The sequence below is a fragment of the Asterias amurensis genome, chromosome 11 (assembly GCF_032118995.1).
Source record: "Asterias amurensis chromosome 11, ASM3211899v1".
NCBI lineage: Eukaryota > Metazoa > Echinodermata > Asteroidea > Forcipulatida > Asteriidae > Asterias > Asterias amurensis.
In genome coordinates this window covers 15,273,898-15,296,792 of record NC_092658.1, presented here as the reverse complement: position 1 = coordinate 15,296,792, position 22,895 = coordinate 15,273,898, and the positions used below count along the sequence as shown (strand labels likewise).

At 38.4% G+C, this 22,895-nt stretch overlaps 1 protein-coding gene across 2 annotated transcripts in view; it reads right to left on the bottom strand.

The window, feature by feature from the left end:
* LOC139943902 (3-phosphoinositide-dependent protein kinase 1-like) overlaps positions 1–22,895 on the bottom strand; it is a 52,758-nt gene that overhangs the window by 11,822 nt on the left and 18,041 nt on the right. For both annotated transcript variants that reach the window (XM_071940786.1, XM_071940785.1), the window contains exons 2-9: positions 17,301–17,681; positions 11,866–11,908; positions 9,821–9,958; positions 6,866–7,010; positions 5,201–5,298; positions 1,209–1,284; positions 836–904; positions 246–342 (exon numbers count right to left, since the gene is read on the bottom strand). In XM_071940786.1, coding sequence (XP_071796887.1) covers positions 246–342; positions 836–904; positions 1,209–1,284; positions 5,201–5,298; positions 6,866–7,010; positions 9,821–9,958; positions 11,866–11,908; positions 17,301–17,681 — 1,047 coding nt within the window. The remainder of the gene's footprint in view (positions 1–245; positions 343–835; positions 905–1,208; positions 1,285–5,200; positions 5,299–6,865; positions 7,011–9,820; positions 9,959–11,865; positions 11,909–17,300; positions 17,682–22,895) is intronic.

Below are 22,895 nucleotides of genomic sequence, written 5' to 3'. Positions count from 1 at the left end.
ATTATTATTATTATTATTATTATTATTATTATTATTATTATTATTATTATCATTATTATTAATATCTAGAAGACAGTTCGCTGACGTACAGGAGGCCAGCGAAGCGCGCTGATGACAGGGAGATGTGCGAAGTTCTTCTGGTAAGTGCAGCTAAGTGTTGATGCTAACAATTATTGCCAGTGCCTACATGTATAATGGTTGGGGGAGGAAAAAAGGGGCGGGGGAAGAAGGGGTGTTAGACTCACCAGTAGTCTTGAGACAAGGTCCTTAGCTCTTTCTGGGAATCCTTCAGGGAATTCGTACTCTAGCTTGATGATCTTCTGGAATATCATGTACTCGTTACTGTAACAGAAGAAAAAAAAAGGATCAAATCATTTGAATCACGATGTTGCATTCCAGAGTCTCTTTCAAGTACAGGGCCAAATTTTATGGCTCTGCTTACTGTGACCAAAGGAACAACGTTTGCGGATGCAGGAAATTCTGTGCTGACGGCAAGTGTATTTCAGGGGTTAGCAAGGAATTTTGGCTTGTGTGCGTGCGTAGTCCAGGTATTCTACGCTTACACAGCTAGCGCAGAAATTTGGCACTTGCCTTGCAAGCAGAGAATGGTGAAGCGCAGAACTCAGTAGAACCATGAAATTGGGCACAGGTGAGTTAAGACCGCAAACCTTGATTTACTGTTGTTGCACAAATACATGTAGAATATCGGACCCTTGACCCTGTTGCAGTGTGATGTTGAGTAAAAATAAGTCCCGACTAGTGTTGAAGGCCAATTTCACTAGTCGCCCATGCCTAGTCCTAATAATTGATTATGTACAGTGAAATGAGACCTTACCTTGCTCTGAAGGGTGGCAATCCAGCTAGAAGTTGATATATAAGACATCCGAGAGCCCACAGGTCGGAACTAAAGGACAAACGGTCAAGATTTAGTAAACTATAACTAGTAAACTTGCAGGTACAACCAAACCAAGAATAAATCTCTTTTGGGAGTGTTGGCTCTGAAAAGAGCCGGGTGTGGTCTCAGGTTAAGGCTCTGAAAAGAGCCGGTGTGATCTCAGATTTAGTAAAGTCTTTTGTATAGAAAAGATGCAAAATAGGGGGCAAAAGGAAGACTGGTTATGAAATGCAATACAATACAAGAAACAGTGGTAAACAGGTAAAGTTAGAATATACTGGTAAGGGGGTAGGTTGCTCAAGGGTGATTTTACCTTTTCATTGCCGATTTCTCTGTTAGTAATTCCGGTGACACATACTGAGCTGTACCAACAAAGGAATTTGCCCGGACTAGAAAAAAGGTCAACAGAAAATGGAAGATAAATTTCAAGAGATAGAGAAGAAACAAAAACAATCAAAGAATACTCCTTATAACATACATTAATAATGTTTATTCTGAATATAGGCCACCTGGCCTTTAGCCAACTTCAGCCATTTTACCACCAAAATGGTCCACCCACCACCTCTCCCAAACATAGAGTCCACACCAGACCATGCTGTGCAAGAACCACATCAGTAACAATGAACCTGGGTTGATGTGGTCATACATTACAGTGTCAACTCAACCTGAGCAAAAGTGACCAACAGAGGGCTCTCAAAAAATTCAAAAGTTAAAGGGGGAACTAAAAAAAAAACTATCTAATTACTTTATAAATTTGCAACAATACTATGACTCTTACAACATGTAAAACACTAACAAGGACAAGGACAACCTAATACTTACAGTGTCACTTCCACCTGAGCAAAAGTGACCAACAGAGGGCTCTCAAATAGTTTTAAAAGCTAACGGGCCATCTCTGTCCTTACTCTATGGCCATACTAATAAAAAAAGTTATGTAATTACTTTATAATTTTGTTACAATACTGTGACTCTTAAAACATGTAAAACACTAACAAGGACAAAAACCTAATACTTACATTGTCACTTCAACCTGAGCAAAAGTGACTAACTCTCCAATAATTCAAAAGTTAAAGTGGCAAACTAATACAAGATAATCATCTAATTTCTTTATAATTTTGTTACAACACTATGACTCTAAAAACATGTAAAAACACTAATAAGAACAAAAAAAACAAGTCATGTAAAAACACTAATACATGTAAGGACAAAAACCTAGTCTCTGAACATTCTAGTGTTGTAAACAATCCAAAGACCCTCGGCCAAGTAAATATCTGCATTTACAATAACAGAAACCAAATTGTGAATAATGCTCAGCATAAACAAAACTAAACTAGAGTATAAAAATAAAACCCTCAACCAACTCAGCGTCTACTATAAACAATCTACTTCAAGAGCAATAGACACAGGAGAGTAATTACACAGGAGGCCAAAGGTGTGTTATTTTCCATCTTCAATTATTCAAGTGTTTTTCGTCATTATTTCAGTACAGCGAGTTTGGTTGTTGAATTGAAATTATCCGCGGTGAATTACTACGCATGGTGCACGTACAGTGCACTGTATTCCATTAAAGGATTCGGGTACTTTTTTTTTCTGACACAAAACGTCCATAGATTTACATTAAGATATTATTGGTAGAAAGCTTCCCTTCAAATATTACTTGCTTAGGTGCTGTGTTTTTTTTTATAGAAATGAGTACATGTACATATACATTATATGTATAAAACAATTTCACAAAACTTATTTTTGTCTCAGTCATGTCAGTGAGACAAAATTTTTTTTTAAGCATGTACAACAGATTTTTAGAAACTCCGCTATAAACATTGCTCTGTGATTTCACTTTTTTTCTCAAAAAGACTTGACGCCTATTGAAGCTGAAATTTCTGATGGTAAACTTTATTACATAAGTCTTCATCCACAGTGAGTATAGGATTCGTGTCATGACCAAAAACATGGACTGCGCAACCAGAATGGAACGTTTTTGCTTTGAAGTAGTTAGCATCTGACTTTCACTGAATAATTACAATTTTGGTGCGGGCCAAAATCACATGGGATAGCTGGCGAGAAACAAGTGACCTAATTTCATTGGCCTAATATACCGCCGTTCGTCTACATTTTGAGGTTATCTGGATAGGGAAATTCCTTTTTCAGGCAACCAACTGACTGAAAGAACAGGAAAGGAAACATGTAAGGAAATTTTGTTTTATTTGTCTCGGTTGTGAAAAAACAAAAGTAATTAGGATATCCTTTTGATAAAATCCGAGCGTTTGTTTTTGCAAAGTGTGGTTTGTATAAAAACAGCAGGAAAAAACTCAGCAAGATCCTGGTTCAAGTTTCACGTGTTTATCTGCAGCGATGTATAAAATTCAGTCTACAATGTTTGAAAAAGCTTCATTGTATTGTACAGCTTTTAAAGATTTTCTAAATTTTAAAAAGGAACACATGGAATGCTTTTTAGTGAGGGAAATACTGGGACTTTTTTTAGAAAAAAAACCTTGAAAGTATTTCCTGTAAAATATGACAGTTTGAAGGGTGGAAATGATTATTTAGTGCCAAGATGTTAACAGATGTTTTCCCCGAGTTAACTAAGTTTTTAGAAAGAAGGTCATATTTAGTTTATGTTCTACAGAGTTACAAATAGCTTTATCCACAAAAATAACACACAGCATTTTTTGACAAGACCTCAGAATGTACATATACGAGCATTTTGTATTGGCCACAAACAGCCGAAAAATATTAACCTCTTTCTCTAAAACTACTTCACTTAAAATGGTGTCGTTTCTATTAACGTTGTCTATTATCACTAGCTCTCAAGTACCAGTCACCAAGTAAGCTTGTATGGTAATTAATTTGTAATATTACCAAAAGGTATACCCTCCCTTTAAAGATGCTTCATGTATGTCAGATTTTTTGCCAAATAACCCAAAAATTTTGATTTAAAATTCAATAGGTATTTTGATGGGGGTCAAGAAAGTTACATGTGTACAAGCTTTCATTTGAGCCATTGCTCGAAAAAGTCATCCAATTTTTAGTAGCAGTGAAATCAATTTGTTGTCATGGTCCCTGACCATTAAAAGTAAAAGTTAAACTTTTTTTCGTTAGAGCGGGTTATACTCTTTGAAATACAATTCACTAAAAAAAAAAAAATTTTTTAATGGGGCCAAAATTCTGACATAGCATCTTTAAACATTGATACCAAAACCTTGGTCCATATAGACAGAGACCAACAGGCCTGTATGATTCCTTTTTGAAAGGACAGGGCACCAAGGCATTTTCTTTTTACCAAGGCACCAAGGCATTTTCTTCTTTAGTAAAGGGCCCCCTCTATGAGGCAATTGTTAATTTTTACTGCACAGCATTTCAAGGGCACCAAGGCAATGACCAGGGGGCATGCAGGCAATCGCCTGTATTGCCTCCGTGAATTATCAGGCCTGGACCAAGATTTGCTTTAGCTACAATACTAGAAGAGTCAACCAACCCACAAGTTTCCGTCATTGACCTTTTGCTTGACCACCAACAAACAATGGTGTTCTTCCAAAACACCGGCAACAAAAATTACATCGTATTATATTTTCCACCAACAGTGACTCAGACACTGTCAAGCACTTCCATGACTTTTAACTGACTGATGACCGTCCCACTAAGAGGTCAAGATTTTCCCTGACATATTACAGCTCAGAAGGACAGGTCCTAAAACAGCCCTAAAACTCCCAGACAGATGTCTGCTTCATTATTGTTCAAATACGTAGACATGGACCTTCCCTTGACTTTTAATTGGCCCAGTTACCATGAATTACCAACAAAAAAACTTCTCTCGAAAGTGGATCAAATTTACGCCACTTGGACCTACAGTACAACAGTCACCAGAACACTTTCAAATGTTGACAATGTAGATCATCATTTCGTGCAAGGATGACCAATTAATATAAGTGATATTATTTTAGATATGATAACCAAGAAAATTTGAGCAAACAGTACAACAAACTTGAAGTTTATAGCTTTCAACGTTATGCCGGTTTTGTTGGAGCAGGTTTACAAGAAGCTCCCAGATTAACCTGTTTTGTTTGTAAAGCTTTTAAGCACAACAGTTTTTCTAAGCACAGCCATATTCTTGCTTAGCAGTAATTGGTCGAGAGCCATAATAAATAAATGTGTTAAGTGATATCTTTCCGCTGAACAGCTCAACAAAATAGGGCCCAGCATGTGGCTTAAAAAGTTGGGGCCACAAGCGTGCTCGAAAAATCAAATTTCACAGCACAGATAATAGTACAGTGGAATCATGCAGAGAAAGTGTCTCCAATATCTCACCTTCCTTTGCATTTTCATCAAGGATCTTGACCGTTCCAAAGTCCGTTATCTGTATATGCATATCCTCATTCAACAGGATGTTTTCTGGTTTCAAATCTCTGCACAGGGAATGAAAACACACAAAAAAAGTGTCAAGAACAATATTTTCCCTTCTGATTTCCATGCCTTGTTTGTGGACAAAAACAAGCTCTTGTTACCTGATAAAGAATCCTTGTTTATTTCTACTTCTAACAAAAGTGATAGTGCAGAAGGACAAGTAGTACATGATAAACAACAGTTTCCATTTTCACCCACATATGATTAGAACAGCCTTGTCACACTTAAAGGCAATGGACACCTTTGGTAGTCGTTTAGGACCAGTCTTCTCACTTAGTGTATCCCAACATATGCATAAAATAACTAACCTGTGAAAATTTTGACTCAATTGGTCGTCGAAGTTGTGAGAGAATATGGAAGAAAAAAACACCCTTGATGCACCAGTTGTGTTCTTCCAGATGCGTGATTTCGTGACCTCAGCAGTTAGCTGAGGTTTCAAATTCAATATTTTACTGAGAAATTACAAAAACTATGTCTCTTCAGAGGGAGCCGTTTCTCTCAGCCGTTTTAAACTTTCAAAAGCTCTCCATTGCTCGTTACCAAGTAAGTTTTTATGCTAACAATTTTTTTGAGCCATTGCAAAAAGTGTCCAGTGCCTTTAAAGGAAGCTTAAGAGGTAATTTCAAGGTAACCCATAGCATTGCATGTAATACATTACATTTGTAGGTATTTCAACCTGTGATCTCCAGATAAACCTGCTGGTCTTCTACCCAACTGTGCCATCTACCCCTAATGTTGGTGGTCTCTCTTAAAGACACTGGACACTATTGGTAATTAGTCAAAATAATTATTAGCATAAAACCTTACTTGGTAACGAGTAATGGGGAGAGGTTGATGGTATAAAACATTGTGAGAAACGGCTCCCTCTGAAGTGCCAAAGTTTTCGAGAAAGAAGTAATTTTCTTCGAATTTGATTTTGAGACCTCAAGTTTAGAATTTGAGGTCTCGAAATCAAGCATCAGAAAGCACACAACTTTGTGTGACAAGGGTGGTTTTTTTTCTTTCATTATTATCTCGCAACTTCGATGACCGATTGAGCTCAAATTTTCACAGGTTTGTTATTTCATGCATATGATGAGATACATCAAGTGAGAAGACTGGTCTTTGACAATTACCAATAGTGTCCACTGTCTTTAAATACCACTCTCTTGACACTATAGCAAGTACTCAAAATAACTGTTGATAGTCTAAAACATTGTGAGAAACGGCTCCCTCTGAAGTACACTATAACACAGTTTTTGAGAAAGAGGTTAGTGTATTTCTCACTCAAATCTGATCTGAATTAGGGTGGCTCAGTTTGGTAAAAGTGCCGGTGTGGCAGGAGATTCTGTCCCCCAGAGACTCGGTGTCCCCCCACCCCCCTGTATGGCGATCTGTGTCTGAACTTCTTCTAAATTATAGCACCCTCTTTTGAATCATCCTCCTACAGCCCTGAGGGAGACTGAATCTCAGCCGGACAGAATTCCCTGGGACACCGGCATGTTAATCAGGAAGTCGCTGGTTCAAATCCTTGTTCAGTCCAGAAATACTGTTAATGATTGTTAGTTTTATGGAGTTGAAGATCCTCACCTATGTATAATGCCCATATTGTGTAGATACTCCAGGGCTAGTACAACCTCAGCAACGTAAAACCTTGTTGCGTTTTCATCAAACGAGCCGAGCTTCTGTATGTAGGGTAGAAGCTCTCCTTTCTTAGCGAGGCTCAGACCGAAATCTGACAGCGGCAAAGTTAAGGAAAGGTTCCGGCAATTTGCAGTAGGAAATTAATGACTCTTATAATTTAAATGCTAAGTATTATTATTATCGCTGTTCTATTTCTTCTTTATTTATTTATTTGTTTATTTGGGGGGTTATAAGGGAAGAAAGATTGGGTCATGAAAAATAAAAGGAAAAATATACAAAATTCAAAACAACTAAAAGATGTGAAATAAAATAAAAGAAGTGAAATAAAAGGACAGTGATATTAAGTGAGAAAATGTTATCACAAGCCTGAACAACTTTGTTTTGTCAGTTCTCCAGTAAATTGCCCGTTAGCCATTTTTCTATGACCATTCACTTTTGCCCTGAAAACAGAATAAACAACCCCAGTAGTCAGTGCTTAACTCCAGCACCACAACAAACCTTGAAGAAAATGTACAGAACAGCTGTTTATACGACATTGTAAATTGTAGGTTTACTTTCTTTCTTATAGATGGTGTGTTGGGGGGGGAGGGGTAGTAACAAACCTCTGAAATGTCTGGTAACCTCAGATGACCTTTAACGGCAGCTCGACTCAAACCACATGAGAAATCAAACAAAAAAAAACTCAGAATTTATGGAACTATTGTTATCCTGTCTCTCTCCTTGGGAGGTACCATTTTTCCAGGGAGGAAAACAACAAAAGAAGACAATAAATCAACATTAATATCCCAAACTGGCTTACAGCAAAACATTCTGGAGCCCCTTTCACACGAGAGCAATTTAGAAAGGGGTCCTCTGCCAAGTTGCTGCATAGTTTTAAAATTTCACAAAAATGTATGTGGAAGGACAACAACCTTTTCTACTGTCCAAGTTTTCTTGTAAAACCTAGTCAGACATTGCTACATTTTACAACCTTGCCAAAATGAAGCAAGGGACACCAGTTAAATTGCTGTAGTGTGAATAGCACTTAAGCCTAACATCAACAGTGTGGAGTAGGTCTGTCCCCTCCCTCCCGAGTTCTAACCACAACTCTGTTTTATTTCCTTCAAGTGTTATTGAAGCCCATCCCACTACTATGATTTACTGTCTACCATCCAAGGCAATATGTGACGGTCATATTTCAGGGGGGACAGGTATTTAATAACAATAATACGAGCAGCCAGGGAATCTGGGATCCTCTTTCTACCCTTGGATTGAGCGGCTAAAATAGAGCATGTACAAAAACAGGATAAAGGAACAGAGCAGCGAGGGGGGGGGGTAAGGTTGGTTCTAGGAATGTAAACCTAGCATTCTTGACCCAGATTTGTAGAATAACATCCTGGTCAGTTCGCTGTGGTTCAACAAGCAATGTAGCTGGTTTATGGAAGGTTGGGAGTCCAATAACCAATATTATCATATCAAATTTGTTTTCTGTTTTGTTTTTTTCCCTCTTTTTTTTAGGGGGGGGGGGGGGGATAGAATGGTTGGTTTAAATTCCTGAATGTAACAATGGAGACTTGCAAATTGACAATAATATGTTGACAACATTTTACCACAAGATACTTTTACCATGCCTCATCAAGTTTCAACTGTACAATTGATTTGGCAAATGGCCAGAGTCAATGTGAAAAAAGGGAAAACAAGATTAAAGGAACGTTACAGAATTGGTAAGAAACAAAACTTGTGAAGATCACAGATTTACATAAAACTTACATGGTCTAATGATGATGATACATGTAGTAGAAAACATCCCTTGAAATATTTCTGGCTGAAATTTCATATTTGATGAGAAATTAATAATCTAATTTCGCGTTTGGAGGTTATCGCTCAGTGAGCATTTTATTCATTTTTGTTTTGGCATCGATGCAATGCAAAAAAAAAAAAAAAATTGGTTTTTCAGTATTCTCGCGTGACCCAGATGGCCGATCGATCTCAAACTTCTACAGGTTTGTCAGTTTATGTATAAAGTGGATTACATAAAGTGCTTACACTGCCAGCAAATTCTTTGCTAGCAAAACCAATTATGTAATGTTCCTTTAAAAGAAAAACCTCTGGTGATCGAAAGCTGAAACATGAGAAAGGTGAATCAACAAATAAACAAACGCAACAGCATTTGTGCGCTGTACTGAAATGCAGACAGTTTTTCATCCTGGAAATGGATTTCCTTTTTTTACTCATCTTGACTGAATGATTCCGACTGGTGGTTAAACTACTGACTGCTTGTACTAATTTTAACATGTAGGCAAAGACTTGTACTTCTTTCAATGTTTGGTTTTTACTAAAAAATATGTACAATAGCAACGGTAATATTTGTTATAACATTCAGCAAACAAAATGTTCCCTTTTTTATTTTACAAAGAAGTCCAAGGTTTGAAAAGAGTGGACTTTCCGAAAAGTCACCATTTAGACTGGGAACAATCCATTAAAAACTTCTTTAAAAATGTAAAATATTTAGTTGTCCACATCTTATCCAAGAATCATAATTTGACTGCGCATAGAGAAACTCTTCATTTAAGAGAAATAGATTGTTATCATTTTGCTCCATGAACCCCAAAAACACATCAACCTGTGAAACCCGTACAGGCTGTACACAGTTTGAGTTAACATATGTATTTTGTCATTTTAACTGAACCAAATAACTTTGATAACATTTATTAAAACCTTAACCCTTCCATCGGAAAAATCAAAGCTGACAAGACTCGCCTCGACTCCCTTGCTTTCCTTTCCTCTTTGTTTGTTTGTTCGTTTGTTTGGGGGGGGGGGCTTGGGTAGGCAACAAAACATGGCAACTAAGCAGAGAGAGAACAAGCTAAGCAGCTACATACTTTATACATGTAGGTCAGATGTCGAAGGTCAAAAGGATACAGAGCTTGTCTTTATCTTGAAATGTAAAATACAACTTGACAAAGAACGGATGGTCCAGTTTGCTCAGGACTTCTCTCTCTCGCATTACGTACTTCTCTTTCTTCTCCCGAAATATATGCCGCTTCACCAAGACTTTGACTGGAGTTGGAAAACAAAAGTACATGTAGTTGCATAATTTCATGAAAAGAAAAGATACATATATTAGAGAGTAATAACAATACATAGCAACTCCTTTTAAAGACAGTGGACACTATTGGTAATTGTCAAAGACCAGTCTTCTCACTTGGTGTATCTCAACGTATACATAAAATAACCAACCTGTGAAAATTTGAGCTCAATCGGTCGTTGAATGTTACAAGATAATAATGAAAGAAAAAACACCCTTGTCAAACGAAGCTGTGTGCTTTCAATGCTTGATTTCGAGACCTCAAATTCTAAACTTGAGGTCTCAAAATCAAATTCGTGGAAAATTACTTCTTTCTCGAAAACTACGTCACTTCAGAGGGAGCCGTTTCTCACAATGTTTCATACCATCAACCTCTCCCCATTACTCGCTACTAAGAAAGGTTTTTTGCTAATAATTATTTAGAGTAATTACCAATAGTGTCCACTGCCTTTAAAAGCACTAGCATCTGTCACTCAGCGACTCTCATGGTGCTCCAACATTGTTATTTAATTTATCCTGCAAGGTACGTGGAGCTTCGTTTTGAAATACAATGTATGAGACCTTGCCCTTTACATAGCAGCATGTAATGGTTTACAAGATTGGATAGGCACAATATGCTGCCAATCAAACCAGGAACACCAGGGCAAACCCCATCTCTCAACAATAAGTGCACTGCAGCCGATTTCAGGAAACACTAGGATTAATCCGAGTTAGGATGAGTAACTCGTCCTAACTTAGGATGGGTTCAATGCGTCCTAACGTCTATGGATAGGGAACTTAACTCATCCTAAAGTCCGAAGATTGATCCTAAGCTACATGTAAGAAGAGTTTGGTGAAATTGACGGCAGGTTTCATTTACGTGCATTATACAACACTATCAGAAAAGCAGTGTAGTACAATTTCTCCAAGTCTTCCAAATCTATGGTAGAAATTTCCTGTAAAATTCGGTATAAATTTAGAGGGCCTAGTATTATTGTTTTAAAATAAATGTTGTTTATTTTTGCCAAAATGCAAAGTGACTCACTATCTTTGTTTAAATTCAAAAACAGACAGACAACTTAATGCATATAGTATCCACCTATCAAAATCTATCAACAACCTGAAATAAGTTTGTCCTTGATTAATACGACAAAAACATCCAGAGAGATCCATTCTACAAAACAATGAGCTTTGCTATTAATCATTGCATGTCCGCCCACTGTGTTGATGTAGATAAAAAGGCAATGTTTGACATCAATTTATAATTATGAACAAAGTGGGTGTCCAAGGCTGGTGCTGGCGGGAACAATTTGCTGAGTCAATCATCCGTAGCATTTAAACTTTGAATTGGAATTGATAAATATGTACACAAGCCTGAATGTCAATTAATGAAACTCCAATTAGAAGTACCCTGTAGGTTGAATGAAAAAAACACCAAGTACATCTCAACTCTAAAGCCTGGTTCATACTTCCTGCGAATGCGATACAAATGTTGACGCCATTGGGCTGTTTCCACAGCACAAGTCAATGTCAAGTCAAGTGTTGCGAATGTGTGATGTCACACGTTGTATTGCATTTGCAATGAACCAAGCTTTATTTGGGTGTTATCTCCACAATATTCTAATCAATTACAAAAAAACAAATGCAGAAGTTCTCCTGGAAATGTCATGGAACAACAATTCTACATGTATGCTGTACACAGTCACTATTTTTTTACTATCTGCCGACTGTGCACGCAAGCACATTTACTGTTCACAATACAAGCTACATTACATTGCGCGCAGTATGAACCACAGATGCAGCCAACCTGCGTACACTAGACCATCGGCCGTCAAGTCCTAATGTTTATACAGTCTTATTCTCAGCCATTAAACAGATATTAAACCATTCCCGTACTTACTTGCATACTGGTTGCCCGTGGCGATTTCAGTGGCAAGGACGACCTGCAAAAACAAAACAAAATAGAAGACGGAGAAAAAAAGAGATAGAAAAGGCGTGTGATTGCGAGACACTCAGAGATGCCATAGTCAATAAACGAACAGAGCATCTTCCTATCCGACTGAGACTTTAATGGATTTTATTCCAGTCTTGTGTCCTTACGCCCCCCCCCTCCCCCCTCCTTCTCCCTCCATCTCCCTCACCTGTCCACCCATGACCTTATTTCTTTATCAAGCTCATCTCACACTTTTATCAGGGATCTAGGCTCGATGTAGAGTTGTAAAACAAAATTAAATGCAGTTTTAAATGTAGTGTTATGGTGCATTAGGCCTAAAACATCATTTTCGTGCCGTTCGCAAAGTGGACAATTTATCTTCAACGGATGACAAAGGGCAAGGATTTTAACAGAGCACCCATTAGAATCACACAAAAAATTGATAATGGATTTTGATTAAAAGAAAATACAGTAAAGTGTACATAATACTCAAACAATTCAGAGGTTTTACACATGTGCTGACAGTGCACACAAAAGGTAAAACTACATGTATGAGAGGAAATGTGAACACACTTACAATTTCATAGAACTACGGGGTACTTGATTTTGTTTTAATACATTATTGCATGAACAATTTTCTGCTTAGCAAAATTAGAAGATTACCAGTCAGAATGGTAGTGACTTATGTAGTGGTTGGTAACATTGTTCTGGTAAGCAAAACTTTGTTTGGGGCAAGCTCTTCATCTATGTTTTTGCACCACTTAAAATTATGTTTTGTTTTTTAGGGCCAACCCATCATGGCTAATGCTAATGTTTGACAATGTTTGAAACTCTTTCAGTTTTGAGAAAAATAGAAACAAACTAAACCTGGGTCATTTATGCAAACATGAACATTGTGTACACTGTACGTAACACTATTACAGAAAGCCTTTAAGTAAACAAGCTAAAAGTCTCCTTGTTTGTTTTCCAGATGCAAAACAAAGGAGACATAATACATTTTGTACATAACAAAGAAGACATACTTTGCAGATGTTTACATGTTTTCGTTTCAAAGGACAAAAACACTTTGTCCACAGGTCATTAGTTTTCTCAGTGCAAAAACAAACAAAATACTCCGCATTGCTGTCATGCTCATGTTTCATAATTGTTCTGTAGAATCGCCAGCTTGTTTACTGCAAAACAATCTGATCTCATTAGGGCATGCTTTCTTTTATCATGAAGTATTTTTGATATTCGTTATCACTTTCCGTAAAGGAGAGATTGACATGCTCAGACAAGGCCAGATTGCAACAGCTGGATTGGGATTTGGAATTCTTCTTTGTTTACATGGAACTATGAACGATCATTCACTGGGCACAATTTCATAAAGCCTGTAAGCACAAAAAATTGCTAAGCAGAGAAAAGTATCGCATAACAGAAATAGATTACCAGCCAAAACTGCATTACATGTACATGTAGGTTGTTGTTGTTGTGACTGGTGCCCCACTAAATTTTTGCTTAGCAAAACAAACTGTCCAGCAGTATTTTCTGCTTGTAAGCAGCTTTATGAAATTGGCCCCGAATCAACGAAACAAAACAAGTTCACATTGGCCGTACTTTTATTTCTTTGTCTGCAGAATCTGTTTTGGTGTGATTTCAAACCGGTTGAGCTTTACACACACATGAAGTTGAAACAATCGATTAGTAGGGTTACAAATTTTGACTTTGTTGTTAGCATCCCTGCCCGCTTCCTTTTTAGAGGCCGCATCTTAAGTTTTTACGAAAAAATTAAAAGTTTATATTTTAATGATCTTAAATTTTGAAAATAAGCCCAGCCCAGTTATTTATAAAAATATTTTAAAAGCCCATCCTCCTTCCTTTTGTTTTCTTTTCATTCGGCCAAATTGTACGCGTTTGAACATTGTGTTTACTTCATTTTACATGTACGCTGTCAGAGCAAGCTCAAACTTAAAATACCAAATCAGAAATGCCCAGCAGCAGGTGTGGGCCACACATAGAAATAATGATGTTCTAGGATGTCACAGACAGTCAGTCATATTAGCCTGCACAAGACTCTCCCTGCATCGTTGTTGTTAATAGTGTTATTAATAGAAAGCGTACATTTCGAGCTCCGCTGCTTTTGTCTGCAGCTCAATCTGACGGCTCTTGTTTTTCTGGTCCCCGGTGAATTCAATATCGGCTCCAGATCAGGGTTTTTTTTTTTTAATGGGAGGGGAGTGTACTCAACCCAGCAATAATTCCTTGTTGCTAACGGCGTACAAGTTTAGACCCTGCAGCCTGGAGATCTAGAGTTATTAGTACACAAGTATCCATACGGAAATTTATTGGGTGGGGGGGGGGGGTGGGCAAAATTCATCACGGTTAAGAGAACTGAAACAGATCGATTCTTATTTCAAGTACAATAGTTTGAAAGGTAAATATGGGTTACGTGTACTATCATGAAGAGGAAATGTCATTGTACAAGTTGTAAAACGACGTTCATCAATGTTGTATAATAATCATGAACTGTACTTACTGTCAAACCTGCAAATATATCGATCCTGGTGACATGTTTTTTTTTTAGTGATTTGTGGTATGGGGACGAATGAATTCTAATGTCTATTTCGCACTTTGATGCACTTATAAAATGTGCATTGATTGTGATTGCTTTAACATTGAACATTGCAAAAAATGCATACTCATGTCATGATCATGCGCTGTTAATTCAAAACCATACTTTTTTGCAATACATTTAGGCCTGTCGACATTGGTTTGTTCATGAAAAACTCTTGGTACGGCCAAATACATTACCAGTATCATACTATTAAGCATGTTTGTACATACATACAGTACATTATGTGCATTGTACCACAATTTGGTTAATCGTGCTTGTTGTTATCAATTCTTTCCACGAAATGAAAATGTTGTTGTTGCATTTACCGGAAGGATACACCTGAGCATTGTATAGATACCATGGTTTTGCTTAAAGGAACACGTTGCCTTGGATCGGACGAGTTGGTCAAAACAAAAGCATTTGTAACCGTTTTTTATAAAATGCATATGGTTGGAAAGATGTTTTAAAAGTAGAATACAATGATCCACACAAGTTTGCCTCGAAATTGCGTGGTTTTCCTTCTACTGTGCGAACTAACATGGTCGGCCATTTATGGGAGTCAAAATTTTGACCCCCATAAATGGCCGACGTGTTAGTCGACGAGGTAAAAGGAAAACCACGCAATTTCGAGGCATGTTTGTGTGGATCATTGTATTCTACTTTCACAACATCTTTCTACCCATATGCATTTTATAAAAAACGGTTACAAACGCTTTTCAAAGACCAACTCGACCGATCCAAGGCAACGTGTTCCTTTAATAGGCAATTCCTACATGTATAGGCTGCCACAATGTACTCGTGTTGCTTTAGTTCCTTTTGGGCTGATTGTAGATTGCAATACCTGTTATTTGTATTCTATTGGCTTTTAAAGAACCTGAAGAAGAATTTTTATTTTATTTTTTGTTTACAGTAATGGAGAAATAAACACACTGCATACTATCTAGTCACTTCAGAACATCACAAACATATTTTGTATGACCTTGGTCCTGGTGGAACACCTTCGGTAATTGTCAAAGACCAGTATTCTCACTTGGTGTGTGAGCATAACAAGTCTGTGAACATTTTAACTCAATTGGTCATCGAAGTTGCAAGAGAAGAATGAATGAAAAAACCAACCTTGTTGCACAAATTTGTGTGCTTGCAGATGCTTTGGCCTAAAGTCTTTTAATATTTGAGTGAGAAATTACCTCTTTCTCAAAAAAAAAAGTTACTTCGTGCTTGTTGTTATGAAAGTGCAATGACTTTGGTAATCAATTCTTTCCACGAAATGAAAATGTTGTTGTTGCATTTACCGGAAGGATACACCTGAGCATTGTATAGATACCATAGTTTTGCCTAATGGGCAATTCCTACATGTACATGTATAGGCTGCCACAATGTACTCGTGTTGCTTTAGTTCCTTTTCGGCTGATTGTAGATTGCAATACCTGTTATTTGTATTCTATTGGCTTTTAAAGAACCTGAAAAAGAATTTTTTTTTTATTTTTTTTTTTACAGTAATGGAGAAATAAACACACTGCACACTAACTAGTCACTTCAGAACATCACAAACATATTTTGTATGGCCTTGGTCCTGGTGGAACACCTTCGGTAATTGTCAAAGACCAGTATTCTCACTTGGTGTGTGAGCATAACAAGTCTGTGAACATTTTAACTCAATTGGTCATCGAAGTTGCAAGAGAATAATGAATGAAAAAAACAACCTTGTTGCACAAATTTGTGTGCTTGCAGATGCTTTGGCCTAAAGTCTTTTAATAGTTGAGTGAGAAATTACCTCTTTCTCAAAATAAAAGTTACTTCAGAGGGAGCCGTTTCTCACAATGTTTTATACTATCAACAGCTCTCCATTGCTCATTACCAAGTAAGTTTTCATGCACACAATTATTTGATGCCAGTGGGATTAAATTACACTGCGTTTCATAATTGAAAACACTGACCAGGAATATCAGAAAAACCTGTACTTGTATATGAAGGAAGATTAAACCATATAGAAAGAACCTCTCTCTACGATCATCAAACAAACATGAGTGCTGTAAAATGTTGCATGAAGAATGTGCATGTACTTTAGGCCTACAATATGTACGTGTATCAATAGTGCAGAAAGTGTATCTGGTTTTTTTTTTGTTTTTTTTAAATGACCGGATGGCGGTACATGTATGTTATAACCGACAGCATTCTTGGGAAACAAACAAGATTAAATCACGGCTACGAACTGAGGCTTATCTTCGTGAGAAATGCTGAATATGCAGCGACGGTTATTTTCGCTATTCAGTCAGTCAGTCACACGTGATTCACACATGTTTTCGATAACAATTTGTAATTCTGGGTTTTCTTATGTGTACGTGGGCCTAAATGTCTGGCTTCTGAATGGTTTGGTACCCTTGTCTACTTGCCGAGAGTTAGCCTCGGTGCAATACATTATTTAGCTTGTTAGTAGAACCACGCAAACTCAACACTACATACATGTATGTGGTGCGAGTATTCAACAGAAAGAGGGCGTTTGTCGGAAGCCAAGAAGCATGTGTTATATAGACTTCTTGGCTTCCAGTTTGAGCCTGCCAACAAGCACTCACATTATGTGTACATGCAATACACGTATGCATGCCCGTATACAGTTTACAAATACATGTATATCAAAAATTAAGTTCAGAAACTAAGATTGGGATGATTACATGTATCTGCCCAATGAGTTGTGGAAGTTATCTCAAGATCACAAAGATATCTTACATACACAGCAAGTTTTCTATTTCATAGAAACTTTTATACCGTCAGCCCCTAATAACAAAGGAACCAGAAAATGAATTCTCACCTCGGAGTATGAGCCCTCTCCCAAAATCTTGCCGAACTTAAAGTCCGCCCTCTGCTTCTTTTTGGGGGCCGTCGTCGTCGTCGACGTCGTTGTTTCCGCTTGCTGCTGTGCCGGATTCATGTCTTTTGGGCTGGACGATACCTCGGAGGGCCGCTTCTGCAAATAGTCCGAACTGGTCGACGGTAACGACGAAGACAGCGGCTGAGATGGGGAGGATGATGGAGGAGTGGAACCCCTCTTGTAGTTTGTGGTCGTGCCCGTCGACACGGTCCGACTGGCCGGTGATTTGATGTGTTGCCGCTGCTGATGCCCATTGGTCGATGACGTGTCACATGATGAGCTGTCACTCCCTCCTATTGGCTGTCGTGCTTGCTCTTTTGACTGTGCATAGAGGATGGGGGATAGACAGAGATGTTTAATGAGGATGAGTATTTTTTCCTGAGTTGACATAGACACTGACAGGTATCAGCCGGAGGTGTAATCAGGCACGATTTAACCCCCCACGGGATACAATGAAATTAATCTCCCACATCGACTTGTCATGAGAAATATGGCACAAACAAGTATTTCAAAAGATTACCGGAATGCAAACACAGGGAAACGTCAAATTATACAACTGCCAGAAAAACAGACCTGAAACGTCGGCTCAAGCTGAACAATATTTATATCTAAAAGATTCCTAATTTGTTGAAAAACATTCTTCATGGATATTATTTTTCCGATCATCAATTAAACAGGGACATCGCTTATTAAAAACAAGGGAGGTGGGCTTACTTCTTTTGTGTCATTATTAGAAAAGTACATCAGAAACAATGAGACTGTTTTCCATTTAGCACAAAATTATTCAATAATATATCGTACATTTAACCATGTTTAACACCCGCAAAATATTTGTATTTAACACACACTGGTAAAGTGCACACATCTTTTTACGTACATGTACATGTGTGTCATGGTTTCACTGTGACAACCATATTCTCATATAAAAAAATGCACAAATAAATTCCGGTTTAATCTCTTGAGTAGGCATCAAAATATTGTGTAAAACCCAGGCAGTAAGTGGCTAAGATGGTGTAGTTTGATAGAGACTTGTTTGCACTGTGCAGAGAGGGGTTGACAGGTCTGATCCTTCACGGAGGCAAGAAGGTGATTGCCTCCATGCCCCCTGGTCATTGCCTTGGTGCCCCTTGAAAGATATGCTCCAGTAGAAATTTACAATATCCTCATCGGGTGCCCTTTACCAAGAACAAAAATGTCTTGGTGCCCTTGCCCAAAGCATACAGACAGGGGTTGCATTGTACTGCATGCATCGACAGTATCATCTGCTCAGGGGTACACAATGGACAGTACATACACAGGTACATGGCATTATACTGGATGAGCAGTCTGTCCCTTCCCCCTACACACTCTAGCAATTGTTTTTTACAGATGTTAAGTGCAATGGGTCATTAGTTAATTGAGAATAACCTGTGCATATCAAACAAACTGATGAAAAACTTCCTTTGTTTTGATCCCAAAAGGATCAACCAAAGGAAGGACAAAAAAAAGTGGGGAAGGATTCAGTAAATCATTAAGGGGGGGGGGGGGGGTGGGGGGGGGCAGAGATAAAAAAACAACAACACATCATCACATTGTTTTCGGCTGAAGCAGTTCAGTCTCTTTGGGTATGTTCAGACAGCGTACTAACTTAGACCCGAACCGGTCTAACTTTTACGAGCAGCGGGGGGTGGTCGTAAAAATAAAAACCCATTGCGTTCAGACAGCACAGAGTTAAACCCGATCCGGTTTATCTTCGGTTTTAAGAGGTCAAAGTAGACGCGACCCCGTTGCTCTAACATCCGGTTTTATTCATCAGATTCACGCACCGAGTATGCCGAGATACTGAGTGCCCCATGCCCTGGATGATCTGACAGGGCATAATTATTGGATACAAATGGCTCAATCGAACGCGGTAACAGTTTTACCGTTGGGAGGATATGGGCACTTAAAACAAACATGAACACGACTCGAAATTATTTTTTTAAACAAACAAAATATTGATACAAACCGCCGAGAAAACTCACCAAAATATTGTCCATATTCCATGAAACAGAACACGTTTAATTTTTCTGTTTTGTTTTATACCACTGTTTCCGATTTAATAAATACTTTTAGTTTGTACTTCAATCGATTGGAAGTTGCGATCTCTCAAAAGCTGGTGCCGCGATTTTTATTCCGATTCGTTCATAAACACAACTACACACGTGCAAGTTACGTAAATACATTTACTTTGCAGTATTTTCCCAACTTCCCAACAACGTGGTGATATTGCTGGCGTAGGGAATTTCCCCTACACACAGCCTCGCGCCCACTGCAGTTCATTCTCCTAGATTGAAAGTACAGCACGCTAGTAACGGTGACGGCAATAGAAAGGCACATCCACGGGATCGGTGATGGTAACTATGGGATATCAGAGAGTGATCACTATGGGATGGCAGCGCTCTACATGTACATGTGATGAGAAGCATTACAAAATATGCTTCTTCGCTGCGCTCGTAGTATATGCATGGAAAACAGTTTCAATTTATTGTAGGACACTCAACAAAAAAAGCTTGGAAAATATAATTTTGTTTCAGAATTTAATAAATCATGGGCGTGGGCCTGTGTTAAACTGCATACACCGATCGAGAGGGTTTCGCCAACTCGGTAAGCGGCAAGAAAGTAATACAAATACTCGGTGCTTTTCAGCATCAGAGGCAACAGAAACCGTATATAATAGATGTTAAATTTGCATCGGGGATAAAGAATATTAATTTTGGTTTTTACCCATACACCGATGTATGGGTAAAAACCAAAATTAATAGAAACCGTATACAAGCACTCCGGGTCCCGGGCGTGTGCATTGAACCACACAATGGGTCGTCCGTTGTGAGTTAAAACCGGATGTCATTCTGTCCACACGCAGTGTTAAAAGATAAACCCGAACCGGTTTAGACTTAGACCGCCTCGCTGGACGGTTTAAGTTTTGGGGTTTAAACCCGATCCGGTCTAACTTTATTTGCGTTCACACGCACAAAAGTTGAACCCGAACCGGTCTAAGTGGACTTAGACCAACTTTAGTACGGCGTGTGAACGACCTCTTTGACCTCTTATAGGATGGAATGAATTCATTAAGATGACATTCTCTAGCCCCATGAGAATACAATGCCTGGAAGCTTGTGTCAGTCAGTAATTAAGACAGGGCAGTGGTGGGAAAAAACAAGTGTTTACAGGGAAGTTTGGATCTGCATAGATCCCACCATTTTTTTATATATATATATTTTTTTTTTTTGGGGGGGGTCTCAATGTTTTTTTCTTTTACATACAACAATATGTACTGATCTTTTAAAATTTAATGCGGAAAGTACCAGGATAAAAAACACAGTTTCCTGTTTATGTCAACAAGGTATGGAAATACACATGACACCCAATGTCAAAACAATCTACTTCCAAGAAAATAGTTAATACGTGGCTTTAAACATGAAAACAAGCAAGACATGAATGTGATGTGTGCAAGACATCAAAGCAATGTGATGTCTTTATAAACATTCTACACGTATATGATGAGATACACAGGTCCTTACTAGGCCAAATAACTTAGAAAATGATACGTTTTCAGTGATCTCAGACAACAACAATTTCTTTTTTAAATAGCGCAGCCGGTTGTCTTTAAAAAAATGTGTTGGGCGGCTATATATTGAAAAGGAAAAAACGCCCCTTTTCCTTCGAGAGGACACTCAACATGTTTCTTTTGGGGGTTGAAAGCTCTTTAATCTCATCTGTTTGATGAGCAAATCAACCCTGTTTTGACATGTTTGAGGAAGTTGCCTGGTTTTGCATGGAGCATGTTCAGCCGGTCTACTGTTTAAACTCGCAGTTCTTCCCGTTTTGTTCTTCCCTACCTAAACATGTTTTATTTGTTTACTTTATATATAACCCACATTGGTTTCAAAGTCTCAGTTGAAAAACAAACCAGTCTGAATATAATAATAATCTTCACTACACACGCACCTGTATATATTATCTGCTCTAATATCTAAAAAAAGGTTCAGTGTAAATCTTCTTTGTCTCTGTAAGCTTCACAGATCATTCTAAGAACCACTAGTTTGATTTGCGTGCAGTCAATACAATTTATTTTGCACAACCGTATTTAGCCCTTTCTAAAATAAGCAGGTTCGACAAGCTTTCCTAATTAAGGTGGATTTACAAAAGTAATACTACTTTGAGTTCCAAATAAATCTATTTCTATTTTTTATTTTAGTACAATATGTACACCTGTCTGATCCTCTACAGAAATGAACAAAAGCATGAAACCTTAATGTGATCTACCAGACCAAGGGTCAACTCAACAGAAAAACAAGTTTTCTACCCAAAATGTAAGTCACATTCTTTGCTAGATTGTTTCATGTTATAAATGCACAAAGGCCTTGAATCAACCCCCAGCAAATGCGGTGGTGTCCAGTGCTTTTGCTGTGGTGCCCTTTGCAAAGTTCCCATACAAGTACATTGTCCTCAGTCATACATGTACAGGTGCCCCTTACCAGAAGAAAGTTGCTGTGTCCTTTCAAGAATCATGCAAGCCTCTACAGTATGCTTTGTTTTTGAAAGGGCAAGGACACCAAGGCATTTTCTCCTTGGTAAAGGGCACCCTAGATGATGAAATTGATTGTGAATTTCTACTGTAGCATTTCAAGGGCACCAAGGCAATGACCCGGGAAAGGGCAAGGACACCAAGGCATTTTCTCCTTGGTAAAGGGCACCCTAGATGATGAAATTGATTGTGAATTTCTACTGTAGCATTTCAAGGGCACCAAGGCAATGACCAGGGAAAGGGCAAGGACACCAAGGCATTTTCTCCTTGGTAAAGGGCACCCTAGATGATGAAATTGATTGTGAATTTCTACTGCAGCATTTTAAGGGCACCAAGGCAATGACCAGGGAAAGGGCAAGGACACCAAGGCATTTTCTCCTTGGTAAAGGGCACCCTAGATGATGAAATTGATTGTGAATTTCTACTGTAGCATTTCAAGGGCACCAAGGCAATGACCAGGGAAAGGGCAAGGACACCAAGGCATTTTCTCCTTGGTAAAGGGCACCCTATGAGGAAATTGATTGTGAATTTCTACTGGAGCATTTCAAGGACACCAAGGCAATGACCAGGGGGCATGGCGGCAATCGCCTTTACTGCCTGTATCTGGCCTGAGAATGAAACTCAAGGCCTTGATGTGCATGTGTCTGTACACTGCACACAGGATGAGCAACCTCCATGTGGCCTACACATGTTGAACAGTCGCCCGATTAAAGACAGTATTTCTCTGGAAGTGTTTACAGCACAGAGGTGAAGTATGTACATGTACATGGAATTAGGTAACGACAGCATGGCGGGGCACTTCATCAATGATGAAGCAGTGGAAGAAGAGCTGACTTCATTGTTTTCTTGTTTTCATGTGACGGCAGGTGTATTTGGAATCAGGGAAATAACTACTTAGCTATTTGTGCAGAGCTCTAATTGAAGCAAATTTGTTACTTCTCAATAATATGATCCTGTTTTTCAACAGTGGTCAGCCACATTTCTAT